At 49.2% G+C, this 27720-nt stretch overlaps 2 protein-coding genes across 2 annotated transcripts; both read right to left on the reverse strand.

Annotated features, from left to right (window-relative positions):
- Positions 1-581: 581 nt before the first annotated feature.
- SDHB (succinate dehydrogenase complex iron sulfur subunit B) lies at positions 582-10831 on the reverse strand. The gene is made up of 8 exons (XM_069782331.1): positions 10674-10831; positions 9630-9757; positions 8226-8311; positions 6035-6171; positions 5602-5718; positions 3213-3314; positions 2883-3005; positions 582-828 (listed from the first exon to the last, which is right to left on the reverse strand). The coding sequence occupies exons 1-8, from the start codon at positions 10812-10814 to the stop codon at positions 751-753; spliced, it is 912 nt and encodes a 303-aa protein (XP_069638432.1). The 5' UTR covers positions 10815-10831; the 3' UTR covers positions 582-750.
- Positions 10832-11167: 336 nt separating this feature from the next.
- Positions 11168-21996, reverse strand: LOC104324286 (protein-arginine deiminase type-2). Its single transcript, XM_069782336.1, has 16 exons — positions 21756-21996; positions 20091-20277; positions 19941-20010; positions 19718-19779; positions 19518-19635; positions 18759-18884; positions 17823-18001; positions 17527-17630; positions 17238-17349; positions 17052-17159; positions 14749-14900; positions 14329-14473; positions 13160-13253; positions 12241-12326; positions 11939-12067; positions 11168-11511 (listed from the first exon to the last, which is right to left on the reverse strand). The coding sequence occupies exons 1-16, from the start codon at positions 21845-21847 to the stop codon at positions 11278-11280; spliced, it is 1998 nt and encodes a 665-aa protein (XP_069638437.1). The 5' UTR covers positions 21848-21996; the 3' UTR covers positions 11168-11277.
- Positions 21997-27720: the final 5724 nt, after the last annotated feature.

Raw genomic sequence — 27720 nt, forward strand, 5'->3', positions numbered from 1 at the left:
CCCCCCTAAGACTGCAAACAGCTGCTTCAAGCAACCACCTACCACAAACATCACAAGCTTGAGAAATCTGGAGCTAAAAACCACTTGTACTAGAGCAAGGAGAAAGATGCAACCCTGTTCTAACAAATCTCATCTACTTCAGGACTTGAAATAAAAATAAGCATCCCAGCAGGGCAGTGGCAAGACACCTCTTTCCTAGTGGCACTGCCACCAGTATTTTGCCACATGCCTGCATCCTGTGAGCTCCAGGTCCTCACTTTGTACCTCACCAAGGAGCCCAGGGGATCTCAGAACAGGGTGAGATTCTTCCAACATTTCCCTTTCCCAGCCAGTTCCATTGTTTTCTTGCTAATCGCCACAGGGTTTATTACTTGCAGGTCTCTTCCCACACATGCATTTGCTTTAACGACATGGGATCAAGGTCATTACAGAAATTCTGTCTCCATCTCTGCTGTGTGGCCACTTTCAAATCCTTATCCCACAGCAGAGCCTCAGAAGTGACCCCAGCTGCTCACACACTCAAAACTCTCAAACAGAGAGGTTTGGGATTCTACGATAGAGGCAGAGGCATCAGTTCAATATTGTTAACCAAGTAACAACTCTTATTTGTTCTTTACAGTATTTATTGTACATGCAAACCTTTAAGAAAAACACCAAACTCCCTGCTGGAACCTTCTCTTGCTAAATCAGGTATAAATTACTTTCAGGTAAAGCACATTTGTGTGTTACACTTCCAGTTAGAGAACAGCATTATGCAGCGGTTGCCTTCTCTTTGTAAGTTGCCATCATCTTCTTGATCTCAGCAATTGCTTTGCCAGGGTTCAAACCCTAAGAAGGAAAAGTTTGTTAGCTCCTCTGGAAATCAGCAAGTTAGAACATCCTCCCCGGCCTTGCCCCAATCTAAGTCATAGTAAACTCACAAATATGCTGCTACTCATAAGAATAGCTGGCAGAGGAGGTGCTCAGCAGCTCCCCCCCCCCCTTTTTTTTTTCCTAAAAGCTGGAGTCCAGCCTAATATTGTGCTTCCTTTCAAATGCTGGGAGGTTACAGGATATTGAGGGACAGCTCTGAACAGCCTTGCTCCAGGCAGGCTGAGCATTATGGTATGCAGAGCCGCTTGGTTAAGGTGTGCCGATGCAGGTTCACTGCACTCCAGTCTCAATTTACAAGGGAAAAGCAAGCCAGCTTGGAGTAGAGATGCAGTGCTGGGAGCTCACCTCTTCTACCTGGAGGCTGAACCTGCAGCATTTCCCACTGCTTGAAGAAAAAAATGCTCATTTGACTTTGGAAGACTGGTTTTAATCAGCAACGTGAGGATCAAAGGGAAGAATGAGTGGCTGAGTGATAGGAACTTCTAATAAAGCTCAAGCAGGACTGAATTCAACACTTTTACAAGTATTACAAGATGACTTCTGGAGTCAAGAAACTGTCTTGTAAAAGCTTGACAGTGACAGTACAAGAGACATGGCTTTTCTCCTTGTCTGAAAAAAAAAAAAGCTGTGTACTGGAGAACGCTAGGGAAGTGAGCAAGAACACTAAGGCACAAAATGAAAATGCTCTTCACGCAAAAGCCAGCTAAGCTTTCCTAAGAAGGTTTTTCTACAATATAGACATGTCACCTTGCAAAGGCCCTTAATCCTGTAGCACTGCTACCAAACCAAGCATGCCTAATCTCAAAATGAGAGAGGGATCACAACCACCCTGCTGTATCCTTGCGATTACAGCAGTAGCACGGCAGGACAGAGAATGAACAGGAAATTACCCTGGTGCAGAGCTCACCATGCAGTCTTTCCGGGCTGATCGAGACAACAGCCAGGATTAGAGCATGTGAGTGGAAACATGTTATTAACCATAAAAGTGTCTCAAACTTGAGACCAAGCGCTATTTCCCTGTACTACATACATTCCTACAGCCAGCCAGATCTTCAGGTTGAACCTTCACCTTTAGCTGAACTATGGTTGACACCAGATCACAAGCTAACTCCCTACAGAAAGGGGGAATTATCTGTAGTCAATGAATCACTTTAGAAAAATACACACACACACAAAATCAGCACACAGTGCTTCTGACAAACACATCAACCCATATCTCAAGCATCTCACCTTCCCCACATCTGTGATCCACTTAAACATTTGCCTTCATATTATTTCACAGCTCAAAGAGAATTATTCCACCACCAGGTGCAAGCAAAGGCTGGCTAGAAAACTGCACAGCTGGCAGGAAAGCAAAACTTGATAATCTGCCCAACAACAGGCACAAGGTCATCGCAAGATGAGGAAGAGGCATGCTCCGATTTGGGAAAGCTTGCTCAGTTTTCAAACAAAATACCAGAGAACAGACCATCTGGGAAATGCCCTGGCAGCAGGATGTCAGCATAAAACACATCCCCCAAAGGCACCATAAACTTGCTGTAGTTCTCCATTACACAAGTTGCACAATACATCAGGGATAGCTGCTACCACTGGAGTTTAAGGTTGCACCGTGTGGGGGTTAGGCGTATTACTCACAATGCTCACACCACTGATCTGACTACGCAAGACAAACTTCCCTGTACTGTTTCTGGCAGTGTCCCTCACACGACCTCACACGGCCCTGTCACACTCCTGAATCTTGGAAACAGACAGGTTCTCAAAGTCACAGCTTTGCTCGTACAGAAGAGATGTTCCCGCGATGTGTAATACACACTTTGCCACGTCCTCATGTACAGTCACCATCATAAGCACGACTGCTGGTAACTCACTGTGTTTCAAAAGGCTGAACAAGCCTAGGCAAGCTTGAGGAAAACAAAAGCCTAAGCAGGTATTTTCCTATTGTTTTCAAACAGGGTGCTTGGAAACTAGCCAGTAACCCCAGAAGGGACATCTGCAGGACACACACGTACCTTAGGGCAAGTCCTCGTGCAATTCATGATAGTGTGACAACGGTAGAGAGAAAATGGGTCTTGAAGCTGCGCCAGGCGTTCCTCTGTGTAGTCATCTCTGGAGTCAATCATCCAGCGATAGGCCTGAAAGTCAGTGGCATTTGACACACCAAATGCTGCTTCAAGGTGTTGTAATTAGTGTGAGATTTTAAAAGCAACACCTAACTCAGGAATCCTGGTCCAGGATCTCAACTATGTAATGCTATCCCACCTGCACTTGCAAATACTTATGCTGCTTTCAGATGGGAAGTCCCTCAGCAGTCCCACATGACAAATGGGATCTGTCCTTACCTGCATCAGTACCGCAGGACCCAAGTATTTGTCCCCATTCCACCAGTAACTGGGACAGCTGGTGCTGCAGCAGGCACACAGGATGCACTCGTAGAGTCCGTCCTGCATGGGGGTGGGAGACCACAGTCAAGCCATTCCAGAAACCCATGACGAAGCTTTTTTTTCTTTTTTTAAAAGAGGGGATTTACAAGAGCACATGCTTCCTTCACCACCTTCCTCTCCAGTGACTTGCTGCAACAGAGTGGCTCCGAAAACCTTATGCTGAAGAAGCACTGACGGAAGAAAGCAATTTCTGCATGCAGGTTCTCTGAAACAAGATGCATGCAATCTCTCAACTCAACCCGTATAATAAACTAGGGTTTGTGACAACAGGGGGAAAAAAGCATAAACTGAAGAAAAATGAGAAAATTGCTTGATCTTCCTCCATTCCTTCCTTCCAGCCTGTCCCAGTAAGTGGCTGAGGAAAGGAACAGATATGTAACCACTTAAAAATTCAAGGCCATGTTACAGGAGAGAAGAAAGAGCAAAGTCTGCCCCACAGCCTAAGGGAGAAGAGCTCATAGTTTAGTATGTGCTTTGAGGGGATCCCCAAGCACTCACAGAACAGGAAAGGTGTGAGTCTTTAGCCATTTCACCACTTTTACAGAGATGAAAGCCTTCTTTATTTCAGGCGCTGAAGAAAAGAAAGGCAGACCTACATGGAAGTGACACTGGGCAAAAGACAAACTCTGAGGAGTCTGAGGGTCTCCCAAGTCTCCTAGTAGCTCAATCAACCCCCCAGGCTAAGAGAGAGTCTAGTCTGGCTTAATTTATGTATCTGAAAGTTGTTTTGGGACAAAGTTCTCATTAAATTTAGTTTAGAAAGATACCTGATGCCAGAACTCCTTGGAGTTTGTAACAAGTCTCCTGCATTAGTCTTTTGGAAAGACTTGCCAAAGCCAGGTAAGTCAGAGTTACCTTCTCGCTCTGAATTATTTTTATTTCTAATTGTAATGTTTTAAATGATTGATGATTTAAAGAAAAAGGTCAGTTTTTCAGGTGACACTGTATCCAAGTTTCTCCTGCACACAGGCCGTTCTCAAAGCAAGAGAAACTTCAGCAATGAGATGAAAAGCAAGTTTACTAGTTGTGAGAAAGGTTCAGACAGCTCTTGCAGTCAACTTTTAGGTTTGCTTATTTCTACTTGAATGAGAAAGTGATTTCAAGGATGTCACTTTATGAAAACCATGTGAAGGGAGAGTCCCTTTAGTCCTTATGTACAGATCAGATCACATTATGAAGCGGTGCAGTAGAACTAACTGTTGCCCTTGGATATTCTTTCAGACTGTAAAATCCTGTGGTCCTTAAGACGTCACAGCGCCAATCACACAGTGCTGCCAATATCTTGGGCACATGACTGGTCTATTCATTAGACCTTAACTTCACAGCAAACACACATAATGGAAAACTTTCAAAGATCACTACAGAGAATTAGGTGCAGCTCACATGTTTTCATTGAACCCCCTTTAATCAGCCTTCCTCTTTGCTGTTCATATTCACCTCTCTTTTACCACTTGCCAAAAATCTGGGCTGCCTGCCCACTTTGCGCCTACTTAGTGACAGCACCACAGCAACAATCACAGTGGAGCATTGACAGGCTGAGCTTTGAACCGTGAAGTGAGTGACAGATTCATCAAGACAGGTCAGAAGCAAAAGAGAAACTGCTGATTTAATGATACTTACTGTGGCAGCCAAGGAAATCCAGACAAGAACTTCCTCACACTATAAGCTTTTAAAAAAGCTATTATGTCCCAGCTGTTCAAATGGTTCCTCAGGCACCCTTCAGCTTTATGCAGAAACCTTGGAGCAACAATACTACGTTCCCAGAAAATCCCCCAATATAACGCAGTGCTCAAGACAGATATCCGAAGACTTGCACTAACACATCATGCTTGTGTCTCCACATCCAAAAGGGTTTAGCTTTTGCCATTAGTTTTTAGGGCTGTAAAACCCAGCAAGCAGCAACATGAGAGCATTGCTTAGCATGCTGCAGCTAGACAAGACAGACAGTGCTGAGCCCAACAGCCTACATGCCAGCATACAGTGCCTTATCTCCATTGGAATATCACAAGCCTGTAGCCTTCACAAAGTTTTTACAAACACACACAGTTTCGCAGTGCAGTCAGTGAAAATGAGATCCAAGTCCCCATTGCAACCGCATTTCATTAGCAAATGTTACCCCTAGCAATGCAGGCATGCCATGACACTGCATTTCAGGGAGCAGATTCCACCCACGTCAGGTTTTGTACCAGACAGCTTTGTCATTAAAGGAACTAGAGGCTACTGCATGTTAACGTTTAACCCTGGTCTTATCTGGAAGGGATTTCAATGGTAAAAAAGAAGCAGTAACCAGTTTCTGACGGTCTTCTATGGACTGCAGGTACTGCTCCTTGCCCTGTTTCGACTCATCCTTCTTCTTCAGGTAAGGCTCGATGGATTTGTACTGTGCATAGAAGTTACTCAAGTCCTAGGAGTCAAAAGGCAAAGAGGTCACATTTATTAAGCTAAATTGATGCATGAGAGATTGAACATCTGCTACCACTCCAACAGAAGAAGGCATTTTCGACCTCAACCTGCCACATTCCTCCAAATGAGGACAGATTTAGTCACTGCTGTGAAGCTCAGACCCACCCAAGCCAGAAAACACCAGCAGGAGTAACATGAACTGTGAGACCTGATCTTGTTGGCACCTCCCAATGTTATCCTTTCCAACCCAATCTGAACCCCACACTGCCTGGAACGGTGTCACCCTTGGTCACAAGCTGACAAAGGCAGATACTCACTGGAACAAGGTCCTTCACCACATACATGTGGGGGAGAGGGTAGATTTTAGTGATCTTGTTGAGATCGGGGTCAATTCTTTTGATACAGGCCAGCGTGTTTCCACCAGCAATGTTCATAGCACAAGAGCCACAGATGCCTGAGTGGGAAAAAAGGGTAAAGCATTAGATATTTACCCTCTTATCCAACTTGAGGAAGATCCTCTTGGCCCCAAACATGCCCCTAGGCTGTCTTCAAGAAACTCTGTACGTGACGAGGAAAACGCCAGAAGTTGCCATTGGGCCAAACACATTGCTACTTAAATAAAGAACAAACACAGGAGTCACTTTCATTAAAGCCTAAACACATTCTCGGTGTTAAACTTCCTTCCACAGCAGAAAACAAGTGGCTTGGACACTTCATCCCTTTCGCATCATTCATTAGTTTTACATGCTACTTAGGGTGGGGAAAACATTCAGCTTTGTTCACAAGTTTGAAGCACAAGCTTGTATTGATGTGAAGCAGCTAACACCAAGATTATGACGTGGGAACCATGCGCATCCCCCATCAGCCCTACAGTTATGGTCAAAAGCATCCCTGAAGGTCAGGAACATAAAACAAAGTCCCTAAGACAGAAGCTTCATTCTGTGCCTTCTGCAGCAGGGTAGAGTGGTGCCATAAACTGTATTCATTAACTCCCAAAGGTGAGAGGACAGACACTAACCAGAACAAACAACATATAAATAGCTTAACAAATGGATTACATGACACCACTAATGATCTCCCAGTAATAGAAGGATCAGATGAAGCCCAGGAAAGGCCAAGGTTTGGAAGAAAAACCGCTGCAGAACAGTCACAGATACTGCTCAGGTCAGGAGCTCGGGTATCCAATTCAGTCCGATGCCTAAAACATCATATTAGCAAGACGACAAATGTTGAAAGGGCAAAACTCTAATATCAGAGGATTTGACACATATCAATTGATATGAGTCAGAGAAATGCCACTGCTCCTCACACTGATGAGCTAGTGCGTCTCAGCGGCTGATGCATTAGCTTTCGCTGCCAAATAAATGCTGGCACTTGAACAAGGTTATTCCTCCCACTCAAGAAATGGTTACAAGTATTTTCCAGTCAACTGGAGAGGGAACCAGGACTGCACACACAGGCCCACGAGTATGAAACAGGAATGTGTGATCAGGTTTTTTTTTTCCTGCATGGCAGAAAAGGGGCAAGATTGAACCAGCCCAGCTTGAAAAATCTGTCTTCAGGTTCTCAAAGAAAAGTATTCAGGGCAATTAATTCCAGCTGCTCGGGAACAGTGTTGGCTATCTAAATATCAGACACTGAGAACTACACCATATGAAATTCCTCCACCTGCTATGCAGATTCTACAGGAAATGGCTGCATTAAAGCATGCTTTTCATTTAGATCCAAGGCAAAACATCTTTCGGCATCAATTGTACCTAAATTTCTCATACTTGCAAACCCACCTAATTAAATCAAAAGTCATTCCATAAAGGCATCCTCCCTTCTTGCATTTCCACAACTATCATTTAAAGCTCAGCATCCTAACATTACCCATGAATCAGGATTTTTTTTTTTTTTTTAACAGGGAAAGTCACCTGGACAGGTAAGTTTTAATGCAGTTAAACAGACATGCCGGTTTGTCCCTGTATGAGAACCAGCCAGTCGCTCTGCAATGCAAAACCACCAGATGGCCTTTTCCTCAATCAATCATTTAGCTTAGTCAAAGGGCCAAAAAAAAGATTCCTGAAGCTATTCCTAGAAGTCCTAAGTACTCTTCCAGTTACACCCTTTATTTCCACAGCAGCACTAGATAAAGCAGCCCCTACAATTCATTCCCATTCGCCACTTCTGCCCCCTCAATTTTGCTGTTGTAATCTCTCTTGCTAGATTTCCCTACGCAGTCCATCACTGGAGGGCAGCAAGATGAACAAGATTAGAACAGAAACAGGAACGACTGTGGCTGTTTAAGCATATTGCTCACAGCTCAGTGTTGTGCGATTACGCCCTGTGAATATGAGCTTTAACTTTTTACTACTTGGTTCATCGAGGTATTTCATATGCAGCAGCTGGAAGAGGAGAGTGGTATGCTGCCATCTACCCTGAAGTTTTCTAGTGGTTACACATACACCGTCAGCAACAGTCTTGAAAGACAATCTTCAGTTTAGCAGGCTGGAAAATCCTTCTTACCTTCCCTGCACGATCTGCGGAAGGTGAGAGTAGAATCCAACTCATTTTTAATCTTGATCAGAGCATCAAGCACCATAGGCCCACATCTATAACAGAAAACAAAGTCGGTGAACCTGTACAAACCCCCCCAGCCTCAGTGCATGATCTCTGGCACCCCCTAAAAGGGCTTTGATCAACTACAATTAAGAATACACTTTTTGCCCATCCCAGGCAAAAAGACAGAGATCTCTCTATCAGCAGCATGACCTATTTGCTCCAGCACACCCCAGGGTCAGGGTGGGAAAGAAGCCCTTTCTTTTGCTGATGCTCAGAAGATCTGGCTCATCTGAAGAGGGTTCACACAGCACAAATAAAAATCGAGTGCCTTGCTACTGGTTCTCTTATTTTGGGTCAGGTTTTAACAAGTCTGCCTGTCCTCATTAGTCACAAGAGGCAGTGCTGCACACAAAACCAAACAGTCTTGGACAACTTATGTAATTTTATATACAGCAAACAAGGCAACACCCAGAAATTAACTGGTGCAAGTCACAAAAATTTGAGTTCTCCGTCATCTGCTTCCTAAATAGGGAGCTGTGTGGCTTTGTATCTGAAGCTTTCAGAAAGGGCTTGAGGTGAATTCCTCTGGCAAGAGCACAGCAGCAAGTGGAGCTCAGGGAAAGCAAGGCACACATGCCCATGTGAAGGTTTCTGCACCACAGGGAAGACCGCACTCCTTCGCAGAATCACAGAGAAGTAAGAGCTTTCTTGGCAATAGCTACAGCAAAGTGTGCAGGTGGTTACTACAAGTTTAACATCACCTGCAAATTAGAAATAACTAAGTGTGAAGAAAACTATGAGAAGAGTTGATAAAGCTTCCACCTTATCTCCTAGGTCTGGGACTGTGAGCTATACATAAAAGTTTCCTTTTGGAACGTGCCCCAGATTTACTATATAAATAAAGCTTATTAAAGCCATGAAACATCTTCACATCTTCAACTTAACTCAGGAACACAGGTAAAATCTCACAGAAGTCACAAAACAAAGCAATCATTTTACTGCTGACAGCTACTGACACTGGCATTCAGAGTACAGTTTTGTCACACTCAGCACCAACAGGTGAGGGAGGGAAAAATAATCCCACATAATCATAGTAAAATTTTCTTTGTCAGGAAATAACATTAATCTTACCTGTGCTGAGGACAAGCTGCTCTGTAACACAGCTGAGGCACCCCACCCTCCCCCCCAGCCACTCCAGCAAGGTTTTAACAGTCCCTGAAGCTTAATGAGTCTGCTGACACCTTTAGCTGTCAGCTCAAGTGCTCCTCAACCACCCTCCATTATCACTTGGCAGATAACCCCACATGCACACACAGCCCCAATGCACCTGCCTAGCAGCAAAGCCTCTCCCTAATGGGGCATACTCACTTATTCAAATCCACTTCATACGTCTGCATGCGGGGCTTGTCCCCAGGCTTATCAGGATCCCATCTGTAGATGGCAAACTTCTTGATACGGGGCACTGCTGCAGCTGCTGTCTGTGCTCCCCGACACATCTGTATTCAAACAGCAGCAAAACAGCCCTTAGGTCCCTTCAGGTGGCGTTTAGCCAGACAACAAAATGACCTGAGTCCACACATTTTGGGTGAGAGCTGCAGGACCCATCACTGCTTTGTATTTGGGCATTTGCACAGTTGTGGGAAAATCCTGCCAAGGATTTGCTGCAGCAGTGTACCCTGGCACATGCAACCACCTCTCACCTGAGGCTCCCTCCTCCACAAGGCAGAGATAATCCTAAAACTAACCAGCAACCCACCAGTGCCTGCAGACACTCTTTCATCCACAGCCCCTAAGACTCTCCCTGCCCCAAAACTGCCCTCAGAAGCTCCCAGCCACATCTCTACCCCACTCCAGTATTCCCCCAGGAGCTTCTTCCCCTCCAGGCCACCTGCCCCTACTCACCTCTCCCTAAATTACCCCACATCCCTATCCCTCCTGTTCACACATCCCTTCCCAACCCCCTTCTGCATTCCCCCCCCCAATTTCCTGTCACCCTCCCGTCTCCCCCCAAACCCTTCTCAGATCCCTTCCCACTCCTTTTTACCCTCATACCCTCCCCAGCATCCCCCTCACACTTCCTCTTTCCCCGAAACCCACCCTCCCCCTTCTCCTACCCACTGTGAACCCTCTTCCCATCCCATACTGCATCCTGGACTACCTCCAGCCCACCCCCAGCTTCCTCCCAGGCCACTCTGCACCCCTTCCTGCCCCCCATCTCCCTCCCCAAATCTCACACAGCCCCTCCCACCCACCAGACCCCCCCCATCTCAGCCCTCCTCACCCCCCCCCCAACTCCCTTCAACACCCCCTCCAGCCCCCCATCTCCTCCCAGGCCCTCAGCCCCTCGCACTATGCCTCCCCCAAAGACCCCCCACATGGCTGCCCGTGTCAGGGCAGCTCTAGGCCCCTCACCGGCCGCAAGCTGGCCCGCAGGAGCCGTGCGGGGACGCCGCGCCTCAAGGAGACTCCCACCACGGCCGCCGCCATCTTGGCGTTGCGCAGTTCCGACCCCGCTCCCGCCCCGGAAGCGGAAAAAGCCGCTAGCACGGCCATAGAGCGCCGCTTTAAGATGAGGGAGGGGCGGGGCTCTGCGGGCAGCCATTTTGGGTGTGGCGGCGGCCGCAGGGGAGGCGCCATGTTGAGTGTGGTGCGCCCTGTGGCACAAGGCGGGATGGCGGGGCCCGGACGCCTGGATCCTCCCTTTTTGGGGAGGGGGGAGACCAGTGCGGCCCCCCATTAATTCCCATCCGAATTCTTTCTGCAGGGGAGGTGCCCAGGCCCACCTATCTGCTGCAACACTGGTTGGGGCAAAATGGCAGGCGCCAATGGCCGACATGGCATCCCCCCCTACCTCGCCCTCCCTGAGGGCATCCTTCCCTTTCTCTCACGATTATCACCCCTTATTATTTAATTTACCACTTCATTCCTCACAGCAAATTCATTTATTAACTGAATCGCAAGCAACACACACCGAAAAAGCCGCCTGGGGCGAGGGTGGAGGGAGGAGGAGGCCTCGCTATGGTGTTACGTGCCACCATTTGAAGGCAAAGGGCTGCCGCTGGACATTCGTGCCACAGCGGACCTCCCCGAGCCTGCCATGGTAGGAGGCCACCTCCTCGAGGAAGCAGCAGTGTAGGCCCAGCGGCTCCAGGAGGGAGCGGGTCTGCCGCTCCAGGCAGCATTCACCCCCCATCACGGGGCCGAAGGGTTTGGGGATGCCCAGGTCTTTGGCCAGGATGATCATGGTGACCTGTGGGGTGACACAAAGGGAGCCCAGCGGCATTGGGACTGATGAAGCCAAAGGAAAGCCGCTGGCCACCCTCCTCCATCAGTCTCACCCCAAAACGGTGCATCGACACCACTTTTTGCAGCCAACTTCCCCCAGGCCTCCAAATCCAGCATAATTTTCCCCCTTCTTATCATTAAAACATGCCCCATGCCTTGCAATTTCACTGCTTTGAAAGGCTTTCACCTCAAAACTATGTAGGTTAACCCCACTGCAAGCAACACAAAGCCACAAAGTTATGGTAGACCCGGGCTTATCTGAGCCTGGCTGGAGATATTTTCTTTGTCTGGGAAGCTGTAAATGTTGTGCTTTTGTGGCACAACTTTGGGGACTCATCCTGGCTGAATAAACTGGTTTTTGGAGAGACCCGAGGAACAGGGACCCCCCTCACCATGTTGGGGAAGTATGGTACGGCTTTGCCCTGCTTGTCGAGCTTGAACAGGGCCGGCAGATCGACGATGTCCTCCTCTGTCAACCCCAGCTCCTTCTTGAGGACATCTCTGTTCCAGTCGATGCAGCGCTGGAGGGGATGGAGAAGAGTGGGTGGAGTGGGGGGACACAGGTAGGCATGGCCCCCAAAACCATCTCACACAGGAGGAAAGCCAAAATGCAACACCTCCCTTAAGGGTTTGCACCACCCTGGGGCAGTTATTACAAGAAATATCAATTATTACCAGAAATATCAATTATTACCTGGACATACTGGTTCTGCTGCACCAGGTTGTCGTTGGAAAGGACCTTGTTAATGGTGACCCGTTTTGTGTCTGTTCCCAAGTACCCTACAAATGCAAACCCCTGTTAAAATGAAGTGGTGCTAGCAGAAGCCTGGCTTAAAATGGGGTACACAGATGGAAAAAGTCCCCAGAATCATGATTTTCTGAGCTTGGAATTAAGGCTGCCGGGAGTCCCAATTCTTAGTTCATTGGGAAACTGGGTGGGAAGAAAACCTCTGCCCATTGGAAAGAGCATTGGAAAGGTCCTGTCATCCATCCTGCTGCCCACAGGAATCATTATCTGCTAAATCTCTTCATTCAGCTCCACAAAACCAGAGCTGCCACCTCCATGGAGGCCATCTCTTGTTTGGGGACAGCTGGGTCCCAGGCAGGTGGCAGTGACCCAGAGGGACCTGCGAAGGTATGGAGACCTTCCCCCAAACCCATCACAGATGGATGATGTTCAAAACCACAATTAGAGGATGCCCAAACTGGCAACCAAAATGTCATTGCTGCAGGGAGGGAAGGGCAAGCGAGAAAAAACGGTGCTAATTTGGGGTGATGCGAGAGCCCCTGGTTGTCCCACTCCATGCTGGAGCTCTGCTGGTATTTACAGAGATGCTCCATCCCACCAAGCAAGCATCCCCTCCGTGCAGAGGGCTTTATCCCTCCCATCCTACTCGCTTTCCCAAAATAGGGCTTGAGGAGGCTGGGTATGGTGAGCAGGCATCCCGCTTGCCAGCAGTGAAGGGCAACCGGGTGGGAAAAGGTCCCCATGTCCCCCCGATACCCGCACGTCGGTCAGGCGCTGCCGCCCTCGGGCCGGCTGCTCTGTGGGGTGGCTCCGGCTGTCTCAGCTAACATCAAAGCTCAGCCGAAGCCGCCTGCTGTCCCCTTGCCTTTGAACATGGTGGCTTCACCCTGGCCCTCCTTCTGCTTCTCTCGAAAGAGCTTGTAGCATGCCGCGGGGCTGGCCATCAGCATCCGAAATCGCTGCGGCAAGATGGGAGGGAGAGTGGTCACTGAAAGTGCCTTATCCAAAGCCTTGGGGGACTTCAGGGGCTTATTTTTGGAAGGAACCTGAGCTTAAACTCTTAAAATTAGGTGTTTTTGCTGTTATTTAGTGCCTTTTTTAATGTGGTGCTGAGGGGATGTATCCAAAAGAGGTGCAGGGATTTACACTGTTGGCAAATACGAAATGCCCCCAAGGGGTTAAACTGCTGCTGGGGCAGGGAGGAAAACAGCATCCTGGCTGCAGCTGGGTCCAATCCTGCCCACCCCAGGTGGGGTATATAAACCCCCCTGAGGGTGTTTACTGGAGGTTTAGGTGAGCTTAGGTGGTGGGGGAGGAGTGTGGTTGCTGTCTGAGGGTGGGTTGGTTTGTTTCTGGGCTGGCGTTGCAATGTGGGGTAGGGGGAGGATAGAGCAAGTGAATAATCAGGCTCTGACTTCCTCAGAAGAAGCCAGATGAGCTAATCCTATGGGAACTGTGAATTTGTAGGGTCTGAGTCCTGTGTGTGTCCTGGCTTGCTTCCCACCAGCAGAAATGGTTTCCTCGCTCCTTGGTGGAGCACCAGAGACTGCTTGCTGCAGTCTTGATGGGATTTCTTATGGGGGCTTAGCACAGCCCCAGGGAGGGCAAAAGCACTGAATGGAGGGTTTGTGAGGGGTGGGTGTGTGCATAAATACTTTTTCTATGAACCATCCAGGTCAAGACATGGTTTCTCTGGGAGGAAAAATCTTGTGTCAGAAGCAGTAAAAACCAGGACAGAGGAAAGAGAAAATATCTGGGAGATGCTGAGCAGCTGTGAACCCTGGCCAGCCCATGTGAATATTGAAGTTTACATTTCTTGGACAACCTTTACAGGCATCTTTTTTTCTTCTGTGTTGATTATTAGCTCAACAAGTCCCTTTTTGTGTTCAGAGCCCTCATTTTGTGGATGAGAACCCCAGCAAGTACTGGTTGGGACTGTCAAGGAAACAAGCTTTGGGGTTTTCCTTAGAGGTGCCCTAATGGGATTAGCTGCTCAGAAGAGAAACCGCAGAGTAGCACAGGGTTTTGGGGTACCTTTGCATCGGAGGTGGGCACAAAAGTGACGAACTCATCAACGTGGCCTACGGACAGCCAGTCGGAGTAGAGCTCCACAGGAGCCTGCACTTGCTGGGCGTAGAGGAAATCCCGCACTACTCTGGTCATTCTCCGCCCTGCGGCTCTGGGGGCAGAATACCCCCGAGAGAGGGAATAAGGGGAGTAAATACTTATGCAGCAATATGTACATACACATAAATTGTTATCAAGGTGGAGGAAAGAAAGGAGGGTTTAAATGTGAAGATGGAGATTGGGTGCATCCACTCCATAGGGTACTGGATTTGCAGCTGGTCAGGGAATGGCTAATTAAGGCCATTAATGTGATTTTTTTTTTTGGATGACATTTAGGGGCAGTTGTGGTTCCTTTGCTCCTAAACCTGTGGGTTTCCCATTGCTTACGTGGGGAAGCTGCTGCCGATGAGGATCCTCCCCAGGGGATATTCCTTCCCTGCCACGGTCACGGGTGGGCTGACCTCCAGGTTGCCGAAGGAGTCGAGGCTGGTGATGGCTTCAAAGAGGGGCTCTCTGGTCACGTAGCCAAAGTCGGGGCCCTGGGGAGAGAGAAATCACTGTGGGCTTTGCCCTGAGTCCCCCATGCTTCTGTGCCTTTGCTTTTATCCCTCATGCTGGCCTCAGACCTCTTCCAGTGGGTAAAAATATTAAGAGTGAAGCCTGTCCATGGATGGGGAGAGGCTAAAGGAAAGGCAAGAGGATAAAGGTCTCTGGGTCATCTGAGCTCAGTAATAAATGGCAAATGCCGGTGGCAGAGCTGGGGAGAGATCTCCTCTGCCATCCCACAGCCAATGTTTAAGTGTCTGCATTAAGCTAATTAGGTGCTGGGGTGGCCCTGAAGCTGAGTTTCTGGATGGCTCTTGTCTAGCTAGATGAACTTCAGCCCCTGAGGATAAATCCACCCCAGGCATAAGAGCCACCTGAAGGGCTGTACTTCACTTAAATCCTGTTTAAGCCTTGATTTTCAGGACTTAATGTACCTGGGATTTAAGGCATTGTGCATGCAGGGGTAATTAACCCTTGGTTGTGATGTGCCAGGGTCAAATGCCCAAGGGAGAGATTGTAATGCTAAAAATAGGGCAAAAAATGGCAGTGGTGGACAAAAATCCTGCCTTGAACCTGTCCTTGCTCTCTGGTTCAAGTCAACATGGACTTGGAGCTCATGGCAGCCCCTGGGACAAGATCAGGTATCTGTTGTGATTGGGATTTAATGCAAACCCTTATTAGTGTTGGGTTTCCATAAGGGTAAACCAAATACACAGGTTGGTAAAAATGAGCAAGGAGACCTGAGGGTGCATGGCTTTGATTTAGAAGTGTTTTTTTTTTTTAATTGAGGATGTTTGGAGAAGCTGGGATAGCGAGAGTGCAGCAGGGCTGCCTTTCCTTGAGGCTCCCTGTGCATTTTTGGGGGGCATATCTAGAGGATGTCCGGGGGTCAGATCCTTTCCCTGGGTGCTGCGGGAGGAACTGAGCATGAAACACCTGCTCTCAGCTTATTTCAGTTTAATAAACCATAAAGCCAGTATGGTTTCAACTGTCAAGGCACTGGTTCATCCCAGGTTTGAGGGTCACATCCAAGTCCTATCAGTTCCAGATTGATTTTGAGGGGCTAATTCCCTCTCGTCTCCTTTTTCCCTGGCGCAGGGTCACAGGGGCTTAGGGCTTGGCCGGGGTGAAAGGAGGACCTGTGCGTGTTACTTTTGGCTAAATATTCCTAGCTGGAAAATGAGATTGGAAAGATAGGAGTGGGGATTAGGGGAGGCTTCAAAGCAGAAACTGGAGTATAATGTGTTAGCAGCTCCAAAGCTGAAATTGCTTCTCTAAATATGAAGCAAAGCAATTCCTAAAGAGGGCAGATAGAAGTGGTTGCCCAGCTTATTTGCGAAGGAGCGGATCAGTGCGGTATTCCCATCCTGCCTGATGAATCTGGGACTGCGTGTACTCATTTCAGGCATGAGAAACGATATATTTCAATGCTTTTGAAAGTGCTTAGCCTTCCCCAAAGTGACACGCAGCAAAGAGCTGTCCTCTTCTCCTATTACTGTTGGAGAGAAGACCAGGGCTAAGGCTGCTGCCAGGGCCTGCCTGGGTATATGGGGCTGAGATTTGGTGGCTACTTGAGGATGTCCTGCCCTTTCTGCATGGTGATATCTCAAGGGATCGTTCAATCCATCTTTTTCCCATGCTTGTCTTTGCTGGGCTTTCCCAAAGTGCCCTGGCCAGCGTCAACTGCCTTCCCAGGCAGCTTTCTTTGCATGCCCTGCCTGCAGCTGCCCCTTTGCCTTGGCAAAGCAGCCCCACGGGGGTGTTTTTGGCAGCTGGCTGCATCTTGTTCTCTTCCAAGGAAGTAAACTGACCCCTCTCATGGTTTCCTTTCCTCTCTTGCTTGGGAGCTGCTGCATATTCACAGGCCTAGAGGAGGAAAGGAAGAACCAGCCCATTGCTGGGATACTCGGGGTGAAGAAAGCCACTCCTGTCCTGGAGCTCAGCAGGAGTCTTTTGTTCCCAGACATGTGAGCTCCTCCTTTCCCCTCTCATCCAGCACCTTCTGGATAAAAGGTTTTCCAGATGCCATTGTAGGGCCTCCAAGGAGCCAAGTGCAAGTGGGATTTTAGGAAAGGTTAAACAGGTTAAGCATAAAAACCTTCAAGCTGCTCCTTGGGCAATGCAAGTGACTGTTCTGCTCTTACCAGCAGCTCCTTGATGGGGAATTGCTCCAGACCTCCATCTCGAGGGGAGTCTAGCACCACTGGGAAGCTTTTATGGGGAGCATGGGTGTAGCCAAACTCAATCTCATCCTAAAGAAGGAAGGAAAACCCTCATGGGGCACATCAGTAAGGAGGGAAAGCTTTGCCCCCTCTCTGGTGCCCACCTACCTGCATCCAGCGGTCCCCACGGTTGATGTAGCCAAAGCAAGCCTTCAGCTCACAGCCAGCCTTGTTCACCAGGTTTTTTATCTCCTTGATGAAGAGGTAGTTGTCCTTCATGCTGGGAAAGTGGATGGCAGGAGGGAAGGGAATGAAGGGCTGCTGGAAGATGGGTATCCCCTGCAGGCACCTGCCTTTCCCTCTGCCCATCACCTCCCCAGCCTGTTTCTGTGACCTCCAGGGAGACTATGGGACTGATGCTGATTTGGCTGGGAAGACATCATCCCTTGGCCTTTACCTGCAGACAAAGACATTCACCGGTGCCAAAGTGTTGGGGGTCATGATCCACGGTGCTACCCTGAACACTACTGTGTCGGTGAAGATTGGTGTATGGGGGATACCCTGGGGAGGCAAGCAGAAATCAGGTACTTTCCACACCCTGTTGACCACTATTCCCCCCAAATATCCTACCCCTGAAGTCAGTTTTGGGGTAAATTAATGGGGACTGCTCTCCATTCAATCCCCATCCCCTTCTGCATGCTCCTCTGGCTCTTGCAGACTCCCATCTTCACCGCTTCCCCAGAGCCCCCAGACCTCAGCCAGTGTCTCCAGGAGGCTGACATGGATGGAGACCAGCCCAGAGAAGGTGTCATCAGGAAAGCAGAGCCCCTCAACGAAGAAGTCAAGCTCAGCAGCCCCACCAGTGTACTGCACAGTGTGGTACAGCTTCCTCCGGCCCAGCACATGAACGTAGCGCTGCCCAAAGAAGGGGTCTGCAAGAAGAGAAAGGGGAAGGTGAGCAATTTCCAAAGTTTCAGTGGTGGTTTCAAGGCTATTTTGCTTGCATGCAAAGAGGTACCGCAATCCCTCTGTGCTGGAGCTTCTCTGCCTCTGTGGGTGGATACAACCTCATCTGGCAGAAGTACCTTAAAACAGGAGTTAAGGGGCTTGCAATTTTGCAGTTGTGCACAAGAAGGGTGAGGAAAAATGTCACAGCCTTTCCTTGGATGGAGCAGTCATTGGGAAGATGTTTTCATGGGGTTTCTGCCCTTGCAGCCCTCTCTGACATGCCATGGGATGACAAGCCACCAATCCTCCTGCTGACAGACTGCCTCTGCATGGAGGGACAAGACCAAGCTACTTAATGGCACATTTCTGGGCTGGATGAGGGCTTTTGGTCCCAGGGAATAAATCACTACCCACAATAAGGAACAAGGAGGGGAAAATGTGTTATAGAGCATGTTGCTGTCATGGAGAAAGCATCTGGGGGTCAGGACACGTGGCTTTTTTTTTTTTTTTGCTACTCCTTTGCTGGATGACCTTGGATAAATACCTTTATGGCCATCTGCCTCTGCTTGTTAATCTCTAAAGTTTTCCAAGGGATGCAGAAGGCATGATTTGCTTCAGAAGTGCCATTTGAAGAGCATGGTGAGGACCAGGTCAGAGATGGAAAGAAAAGAGCTTGCCGGGATCTCAAAAGCACCACAAACAAGGAGGAAGGGGCAGAGGAGGACATGAGGAAGGACTTACTCTGTACATAAAACACCCCAACTTTGTCGGCATCGGAGACAGGAATATAGAGAACGATTTCATACCCCTGCGGCAGGCGCTGTGGCCCTTTGGTCCTCAAGACCATCCGAGACATGTCCAGCAAATCTGGGGTGCAAACAAAAAAAAAGTTGGGTGATGGGTGATTGTACCATGCAGCTCTGGCTGGCTTGCGTGCTCTCTCCTGGGGTTTGCATTTCCCATGCCAAGAAAGCTGCTCTTCCCTTGCTATCAGCCTTTGCAAGTTGGAAAAACAACCTGTGGTCCTGCTAGCAAAGCTTGTGGCTTGTGCTTTGAAACAAATACCCCTTTTTTTTTTTTTTTCCTTTTTTCCCCCATCACAGCCCTGATGCAGCTGGTCCCTGGTGTCAAAAAGCCAATGGGCACCAGCTCTGTGTGGTTTTAGTTTTCCAGGAACAGATGGGTGTATTCCTGGCTGCTGGCAGCATGCCTTGCCCTGAGCTCCTTTCACCCATGTGAAGCACCCCTGGGCAAAGCTCTGCTGTTGGTGGCACCTCTGCTATTTTTCTGGCTGTGCTTCATGCCCTGTCTTGACCGCAATTAGTTTGTATGGCATTAAAAAAAAATTTCCCATGTGGGAAGCTTACTCAGCAGCTTGGAGGAGAGCAGCTCATGGGCAGTTGGTTCTCAAGCAAAATTTCATCTCCAAAAAAGTTAAAGAGGGGGACTAATGGAGCATTTTTTGCTTTATATGATTTTTTTTTTTTTGGAAGCTGTTACCTTCTTTGCTGAATACCCTTTCGTCGTCACAGTCTGATGCTGGAGTGAAGGGGCTCTCCTTGTCACAGCTGACGAGCAAGATGGCCCCATGTCCCTCGGGACCCCAGGTCCAGCTTGCCTAAAACACCCCACTGGGGCTTAGCAAGCTCAGGCTTTTGCAAGTCCATGGACTTTCTGTGCAGTGAAAGAGGTTGAATTACCTTGTTGGGGTTGTTCTTTTCCACCACGCCGTCCCGATCTGCGTCGACATCCAGAGAGATCCCTGGATGGACAGACCCCAGGGTACAGCAAGGTTGGGTGGGTGCAAAACCCCCCAGACCTAGCAAACCTGGGTCTATCTCTGCCCCCACATCAAAACACCCCATTCCAAGGGGCTGAGGGGTTGAAGAGGGATTGTTGTGTTGCAGAAGCCTTCATACTCACCGATGCCAGTGAGGAAGACCCCGGCTTGATTGATGGGCTGCCCTCCCTCTGCATAAAAGCTGACAGTTACCTGCAAACCCCCAAATCCCTGGTTGGGGAAGGATGTTCTCCCTTCATGGAGGTCCCACACCCCAGCACCCCACTTCTTACTTTGTTATCATTGACCTCAGTGCTGGCCTGGCTCATGCTGATCCTCAGGACTGTCCCCTCATCCAGTGGCCACTGCATTCTGCTGCCGGGGGCTGACTCAACCTCTGCTTGGCCCCGGCATGCCACCTCCACGCTCACCCCCTCTGTGTGCTTCACACCAAAGGAGACTGCCCCAGCTGGGGCCGCCCTGCCAAAAACATGCTGTATTTTTAGAGGTTTGCTCCGAAAACACCTGGCTTTCACTGCAGTTAATTTCACTGTCCAAAACACAGCCAAGACTGGACACGCTGGCGTCTCCACGCTTACCACCGGCACCTTTCTACCCTTTCCTCCCTGCCTGGGAACACTTGAATTGCCTTTTTTTTTTTTTTTTTTTAGGGCAGAACACATTATTTTAGTAAAATGAATCCATTTTGTAGCCATTGGTGCAGATTATGGTTTATAATAATCACACCCAAAGTACTCAGCGCCACTGGAACCGAACTCAGGTTTGCACTTCAATGGAGAAATCCATGTTTATTTTCCAGCCGAGGCAAACCTGGTATTTAACAGCTCATTGTAATGGCGTGGCAACCGAGCTGAGAGACTTTACCATGGGAAACTAATTTTCGGGGTGATTTTATCCAACCCCAAAGCAGCTGGTGTTGCACCGCTCCCAGTCTGATGTGCCCTTGCTCTTCCCCAGCTGTTTTGTGCATCCCCTTCCACTGTCCTGGCTCCTTTTCCCTAATTTCCCTGTCTTTTCAGGGTTGTTATTTTTGGGTTGCTTGCAGCTCCTGAGGGGCAGGCTCCCTTTGAGTGTGAGTGCTCCTGACACCCGAGAGCTCATGCCGTATCACCGTTACAGCATCATTTGTTGGGTTTCTGGATGCCGATGGCCCCACCAAACCTGCACCAGTGGGGGGGAGAGGAAATCTGAGCACTTGTTTGCTGCTGCCCAGGTGTTTCTTAACTTGTTAAATTACATTTAATTATGCATGGAAAAACTGGTTCGGTTTCCTTGTTTCTGGGTTTTGGGAATCCCACTGGGAGGAGATTTGACCTGGAGAGATGACAGATGAGTTGTAACTGCATTGCTTGGCTTGAATATCGAGGGTGAGATTTGCAAAAGCAGCAAAGACTAGAATTAACCATGAAATAAGCTTTTAAACTTTTTCCTTTGGGGGAATAATTATCTTGAAGTACAGCGTTCAGTTTGTTTTAGGGGAGCAGGGTTGGTGGTATGGGGACTTGCATGCTTTCCCAGGACACTGCTTGGTCACTAGATCTTGTTTTTCTCCCCTCTCCCAGCTGCATCCCCTCCTTTGCAGTCCATCCCTGTGGATCCTGCTCATCCCTCCACTCTCCAGCAGCTTTCTGATATGACACTGGATCTGTTGACCACAAATGTATCAAACCCATCACCATCGCAGATCCGAGGTAAATACCATATCATGCAATGGCAGATGCTCCAAGCTTTCCTAGGACTTGTGCATATTGGCGAAGCCCAGGGAGGATTTTGCCCCCAGATTGCATTAAATCAGAGTGTCACGGCTGTGAGTTTTGGGGCAGCAGAAGGAAAAATGGGAAGGGGGGATTTGCAGAAGGATAAACAGGGGGTAAAGGTGAGAAGAAAGGTGGAGATGCAGAGATGGAGGAAAGGAAGTGTTAGAGCGTCCCACTCACCCATAGACATCAGCAGAGATGTGGGTGCCCAGCACGCACAGGGCCTCGATGCGGTTCCCATGCTGCAGCCGGAGTGTGCGGTCCCCCAGCATCTCCCAGTGCAGCAGCCCGGATGCCCCGATGATGGGCACACGCACCCTTCCCCACCTGCTCTGGGTGGCACTGAGCCCCCCCGGCAGCACACAACTTCTTCTTCCTCCCTGGCACGCCTCCCTCCTCCTCCTTGACTGGCCCCGGAGCAAATCAGTCAACTTTTGGAGGTTGCAAAGTTTGGGTTGATGAATTTGTAGCCCCCACCCCAGTCCGAAGGGAGGGGGTGGTTGGATTGGACCCTCTAAAGCCCCATGAAAATGATCTCCGAGGGGAGGGAAGGGATGGAGAGGGAGGGCAGCTGGCCCGAAGCCCGGCCAGCTCCCAGACCTATGCAAGGAGCTCCCCCAGCTGTCCCCAACTCTCCGTCCCTCCAGCATGTCCCTGACCCCAAACAGGGACGAGCAGCCTAACGCGGAGGCAATTTTGCAGCGCTTTGTGTTTCAGCTGGCATTTGCATCCATGGGGTATCCCCTCTTTTTTTGCTCTCTAGGGAAAAGCCCTGGCTGCTCTTGGGAGGAAGGAATACAATTTCCCAGCCCTTACGATAGAGCAGGACTCTCCTCCCCTTCCCCCCCCTCCCTTATTTTCAAAGGGAAGCTGGGGAGCCAGTTGCTGATGAGGGGAAATCAAAGGTGGTTTTGCACGGCAAACCCGCTTCTTACCACCCTGCACCACAGCGGAGCACGTTGGGAGCAATTGCTGCCCACGCAGGTGTTTGCATTATTTATTAACATCAAGCTAAATATTCATTTTAAAAACCAAACTTCTGCCCCAGATCTTGGAAGCCACAAGCAATTAGTGAGGAGCAGAAGTGTTCAGGCTGATGTTCCCTATTTATATCCCTTTCGGGCTTTTCTTTTTTAGTGTTCTCTTCCCTCTGTGGCTGGGGCATAGGAAATAAGCTCAAATCCAGTTTCCCATTTGAAGTAGATCCTGGTTTGTTTTGGTTTTTTTTGCCATGACCTGAGCAAATGTGAATGAGAACTTCGTGTTGCTGAGCAAACACTTGGGAACACAAAAGAAGGCAGGTTACTGCTTTTTTACACATGCAAAAATGAGATTTGTGGCAATGGATATATTTTATTAAAGGCTGTAGATGTTCTCCCTGAGGAATACAAGAAAATATAAACCAGTTTGCTCCCATACTGTGCCTTTCATAGAGCATCATGGTCAGGGCAGCACTGCTGCTGTGCAAAACGTGCCAGGGGCCTGGGTTAAATGACCCCCGGTTTAGACACCCTGAGTCAGGACCTGACCTGCTGGCAGCTGGAAAATGTTCCTTCTTCTGAGAAGCATCATGATTTATCTATTTAAACCACCAGTAGTAAGAAACACTGGTGAAAGAGGAACCAGAAAGAGAAAGAGGGGGGGAGAAACTAAAACTGCATCGTGTTTGCACGAGCGGGCTCTGTTCTCCAGCACTGTATGAGACTTATTTTCCTTCTTTTTACCCCAAAGCAGAGCAAGCAGCTGGCATTGCATGGGCTGGGGTGGTCTCACCTTCCTGTGCTCTTCTGGGACCTGTGGGCTAGGGAAATAGAGGTGTAAGCCCATTTTCACTTCCTAATTCCTGCGCCCGAGGATTTAGTATTTCAGTTGTCAGTGAGGAAAACACATGCTATTTAAATCCTCCTTTTCTTCAAGAAAAACCCCAACCCCAAATCCTTCACCACATCACTTGTGATTTTTAAAATCAGCCAGAGTGTTTCTAGCTGGTCACAGGGTTTGTTTTCTACATCTATATATAGATATAAATGTATTTATATCCCCTGTGGTCCAGCTGGTGTGATGGTGCTGGCATGGGTAAAAGCCCCTGGCACTTGCCAGGTAGAAGGAAACCTGTGGACCCTCAGGAGTAAGTGTTACCTTCTAGCAAATATGGGATTGAAACCCTGGTGGCTCTGGGGATTTCTGGGTGGCCCTGGCTGCCCAAGGGGCTGGCAGAGCCCGTTTCCCCACCACTGCACAAGTCCTTGTCTTTGAGGGATTGCAGTGGCAGGAGGATGGGGTCTTTGCAAGTTTCCCGGGGTTTTTGGAAACCAGGTTTGGTCTTTGCAAGCCATGCAGGGTCTTTGCAAGCCTTTGGATATCTTTGCAAGCCTTCTGGAGTCTCTCAAACCTTCTTGGGGTCTTTGCAAGCTTTCCAGAGACTTTGCAAACCTTCGGGGTTCTTTGCCAGCCATGCAGGGTCTTTGCAAGCCTTGGGTTTTTTCCAAAGCTTCTTGGGGTCTTTGTAAACCACCGGAGGTCTTTGTGGAGCCACTGCAGCTATGCTGGCAGTGGGGAAAATACTAAATCCTTTTTGCAGAGCCTTTAGCAAAGCACCCACCCATTGCAATGTCTCATTTGGGGAGGAAGGAGAGGGGCAATAGTGCTGCTGAGAGGTGGCTGTGGCATCTTCTCTGCATCTGCATCCCGTGCTGGGGACAAGTGCAAGGACCTGCCTGTCCCCATTGCAGCGAAAGCCTGGGACAACTCCCCCCACAAGTTGCTAAATACACCTCAGTTTATGCTGCAAGAATGGGATTTTTCAGGAGGCAAAAGTGCTATTTGCGATGGAGGCTCTGCTCTGTACTATCAGGTGGGACATCAGACATGGTAAACCATCACAGGACGTGTATATATAGATAAATATACACATGTAGATGTCTGGAGGCTCGTGGTTTCGTGGCTATAGTCAATCTGGTCAGAGGAGTTCTCTGTTTGTTTTTTTAAAATCAGATCTGCCAGATTAGAAGCTGCTCTGCATAAACTTCCCCACCACTGATGGATCTCTGCCTGCCCTGATTTCGAGGACCTGGGAACAGATCCCAGTGCTGGAGCTTGCAAACAACCCCGGTGAGCTGATTCCTGAGGATTTTCACGTGCGCATTGCCTAGCATCTCCTCTCCGAGGAGGGCCGAGCCGGTGGGTGCAAGGGGGTTTTAAGCTTCGTGGGTGCTTGGTGAGGGGTTTTGGGGTCATTTTGCGGCTCCCTTCCTGCAGACACGTGCCTTATTGCAAAGCGTAGGAGGGAAATGTTCCCCCCGTGGAGTCCTTTCAAGCTGACCTTTCACGTTTAGGAGGTGCAAACAGGTGCCCATCCCAATCAAGCCATGAGGTGCTGCCCATTCCTGCCCATTCCTGCCTGTGCTGGCTTTATTTTGGAAGAGGCAGACAGCTTCGAGGAGGCGAAACCAACCCACTGGTGAGGATGAAGGAGCCTGGGTGAAGCTGAGCCCACCCATGACTTTATTGCTCTCCCTGGGGAAGGCATCCAGCATGCCCCAGTGAGGGAGATATTTATAGGGCAGCAAATTTAATGCAAAGCTGGGGGAGAGTGTGGGCAGGGTGAGCACAGAGGTATGTGCACAGCTCCAGGCCTGGGGGAAAAAGCAGTTTTATGGGGTGCTTTGCTCTTGGATTGCCAGGTGTGCAGTCTCCCAGCAGGCGGACACCTTTATTTTGGGGAGAAGAAAAGATGGAGGGGGATTTTCGGTGCTTTCTCACCTGGGAGAAGGCAGTTGCAAAGCCAACTCTGACAAGTCCTGGCCACGGATGTTTTGCCAGGATGGGGACCAATCTCTCTTGGGTTTTACTGGCTTTAAAAGCATTTTTTACTGGTCCAAACCAGCCTCCTGCCCTTCTTCCATGGCTTCCAAGTGGGATGGGGAAGGCAGGTCCCTGGGAGGGGACTTGGTGCCTGCCTGGGATGCTCCTGCTGTGCTGTTACAGCTACGCGCCTGAAGAAAATAAACCTTCATGCAAACCTGAGCGGGACTTGATAACTGGTTCAATGCCTTGCCCTATTGCAAATAATTAGGCTGACATGGCTCTTAAAAGTTCCTGTCTGCAATTACACATGCAGAGTAATAAATAAGGTGTAATTGTTGGCTTAGGGAGATTATCAAACTTTCCTTGACAGAGTGGTGGTGCAGGATGAGTGAGAAGAAACACCCCGAGGAGGTCTGGGTTATTAGTGGGGTTGCTGGGGAAGCACTGGGGGCTTGGGTCTCGCTCTGTCATGGCTAGAAACAAGCTGACGTTGGGAAAAAGATGAAGTGAGCCCCAAAAAACAAGCCTGACCAAGCTCACTCAATCTGATGGAGAGGTGGGATCCCATCCATCGTGTACCAGGGATCTTCATAGCAATTTCTCGGGACAGGGTGTTATTAGGAAGAAACACTCAGCTCTGAATGGGCCAGATGACTTAAAAAGATCATTCTCCCTGTGCATGGGCATGTTGGTGCTAATAGCAGGTGGAGGAGGAAGAAGAGGTGAGTGTAGGTACCACCCAACAAAGATGAGGTGTTTTGGGCTTGAGCGAGCATCCGCAGTGACCATGGTGGCTCAAAATGTGCCGTGACTAAACTTGCTGAAAAAAAGAACCCCGAATCCAAAATGAAGATGAGGTTTCGGCACCATGTCCCCGTCCTTTCTGGATGGGTGTGATCTGGATGGGTTTGGAGAAGCACAAGCTCCCAAACCCTCTGCTGAAGCCCTCATGCTTGCTGGGAGCCTGAAACCACCATCCTCCAGATTACAGACCATACCAGCCTGACCCCGTGGGGATTAAGGTGTGTTCCCTGTCCGGCACAGGGCTCAAACCAGCTGAGCAGGATACGATGCTAAAATCACAGCAGGCGTAAAGCTCAGCACCGAGCCCAGTCCAAACCAGTGCGACCAGCAGCCGCAAGTGGGAAATCCAACTTGCAGCTCTTTTCGGTAGAGATGCTGCTGTGGCTAGACTCTTCTTTGGAGGATGCAATGAGCTCTTCACCCACCATGCCGGCTCTGCTTCACCCCAGCTCAAAGGGTTTTAGGGTTGCATGAAGGCTTGTGCTCCCCCAGGAAGGCTCGAGAACCAACAAAATTCACGAGTCTATGAACATCAAGAGTTTGGCCTGTGCTGGGTTTCGGGAAATGGGATTTTATCTAAAGTCTTAAGGAAAGCGAGGTCCCGGAGAGCCTGGAAATGCTGCTAGCGTTCCCCACTCAAGTATCCTGGCTGCGCTGGCAGGCTCCCATGATCTTATTAAAGCCGTGCTCGCGTACAAGACACGGTGCTGTTGGTTTTTTTTCTGCTGCAATTAAAGTCAGAGGGAGCCCTTTAATGTAGACTGGCTGGGATATGTTTAAAGCAGCTGGTTTGATCTTGCAGGGGAAGGTGCGCGCAGGTCGCTGCTCCTCCAGCTGAGGACGTGCGGCTCGGTGCAGCGGTGGGGACTTGTCCTTCGAGCTCCACCGAGCCTGCTTTGACTTTTTTCGGCTTGCAAGGGGTCCTGTTGCTCGCAAAACTGGGTTTCTCCTGGCTCCAGCCCTCTCCTGTCCATTGCATCACTAATGTGACCACATCACCCTGTGCCCCCCTTGCTATGAGGATGAACCTCGCAGCAACAGGGCTGTCGGTGCACTGTCTATCCCCGTGCTGCCCTTTTCCTCTGTCTTAGCTGCTGCCTCCATCCCCAAGTGTGGCAGAGACCTCCTCATCCAGTTTTCCTCTTCGCAGGCAGGCAAAGCCTCCTGGGATGGCCTGGAGACAGATGGCTATCCCTGGTAGATGACATCTTCCAGCAATGGGGATGTTTCCCATGGGAGCTTTGCTGCATGTCCCAAAACCCCCAATTCCCCTGAAAGGCAAGGTCCAAGCAAAACATGGAGAACTTTAATTTCCACTGAAAGCCTCTTGTTGTTTTGTTGTTGTTTGTTTTTTTTCCCCTTCCCTGCCTGCCAAATAACCAGTTTTCCCTGCACCCGTTTCTGCCTGTCGCGCTCCTCTGGAGTTGTTATGATGGGAAGGATGGACCTGAACAAACATTTCCTTTTGTTAGGCTTTATTCGGGCATTGCCCTAATGGGGTAGCTGAGGCTGTGAGTCACCTGCGGAGAGGCCA

This window comes from Haliaeetus albicilla, chromosome 4 (assembly GCF_947461875.1).
Source record: "Haliaeetus albicilla chromosome 4, bHalAlb1.1, whole genome shotgun sequence".
NCBI lineage: Eukaryota > Metazoa > Chordata > Aves > Accipitriformes > Accipitridae > Haliaeetus > Haliaeetus albicilla.

Excerpts from the sequence above, each read along its gene's own strand:
- SDHB (XM_069782331.1), bottom strand. The coding sequence starts at position 10,814 with ATGGCCGTGCTAGCGGCTTTTTCCGCTTCCGGGGCGGGAGCGGGGTCG. Across the intron at positions 8,312-9,629 it reads TATGAAGTGGATTTGAATAA|ATGTGGGCCTATGGTGCTTG; the intron begins GTGAGTATGCCC and ends TTTCTGTTATAG. Across the intron at positions 3,006-3,212 it reads GTCCTGCGGTACTGATGCAG|GCCTATCGCTGGATGATTGA; the intron begins GTAAGGACAGAT and ends ACTGACTTTCAG.
- LOC104324286 (XM_069782336.1), bottom strand. The coding sequence starts at position 21,847 with ATGCTGGGGGACCGCACACTCCGGCTGCAGCATGGGAACCGCATCGAG. Across the intron at positions 19,780-19,940 it reads GGTCTTCCTCACTGGCATCG|GGATCTCTCTGGATGTCGAC; the intron begins GTGAGTATGAAG and ends CTGTCCATCCAG. Across the intron at positions 17,631-17,822 it reads TCCTGGAGACACTGGCTGAG|GGTATCCCCCATACACCAAT; the intron begins GTCTGGGGGCTC and ends TTGCCTCCCCAG.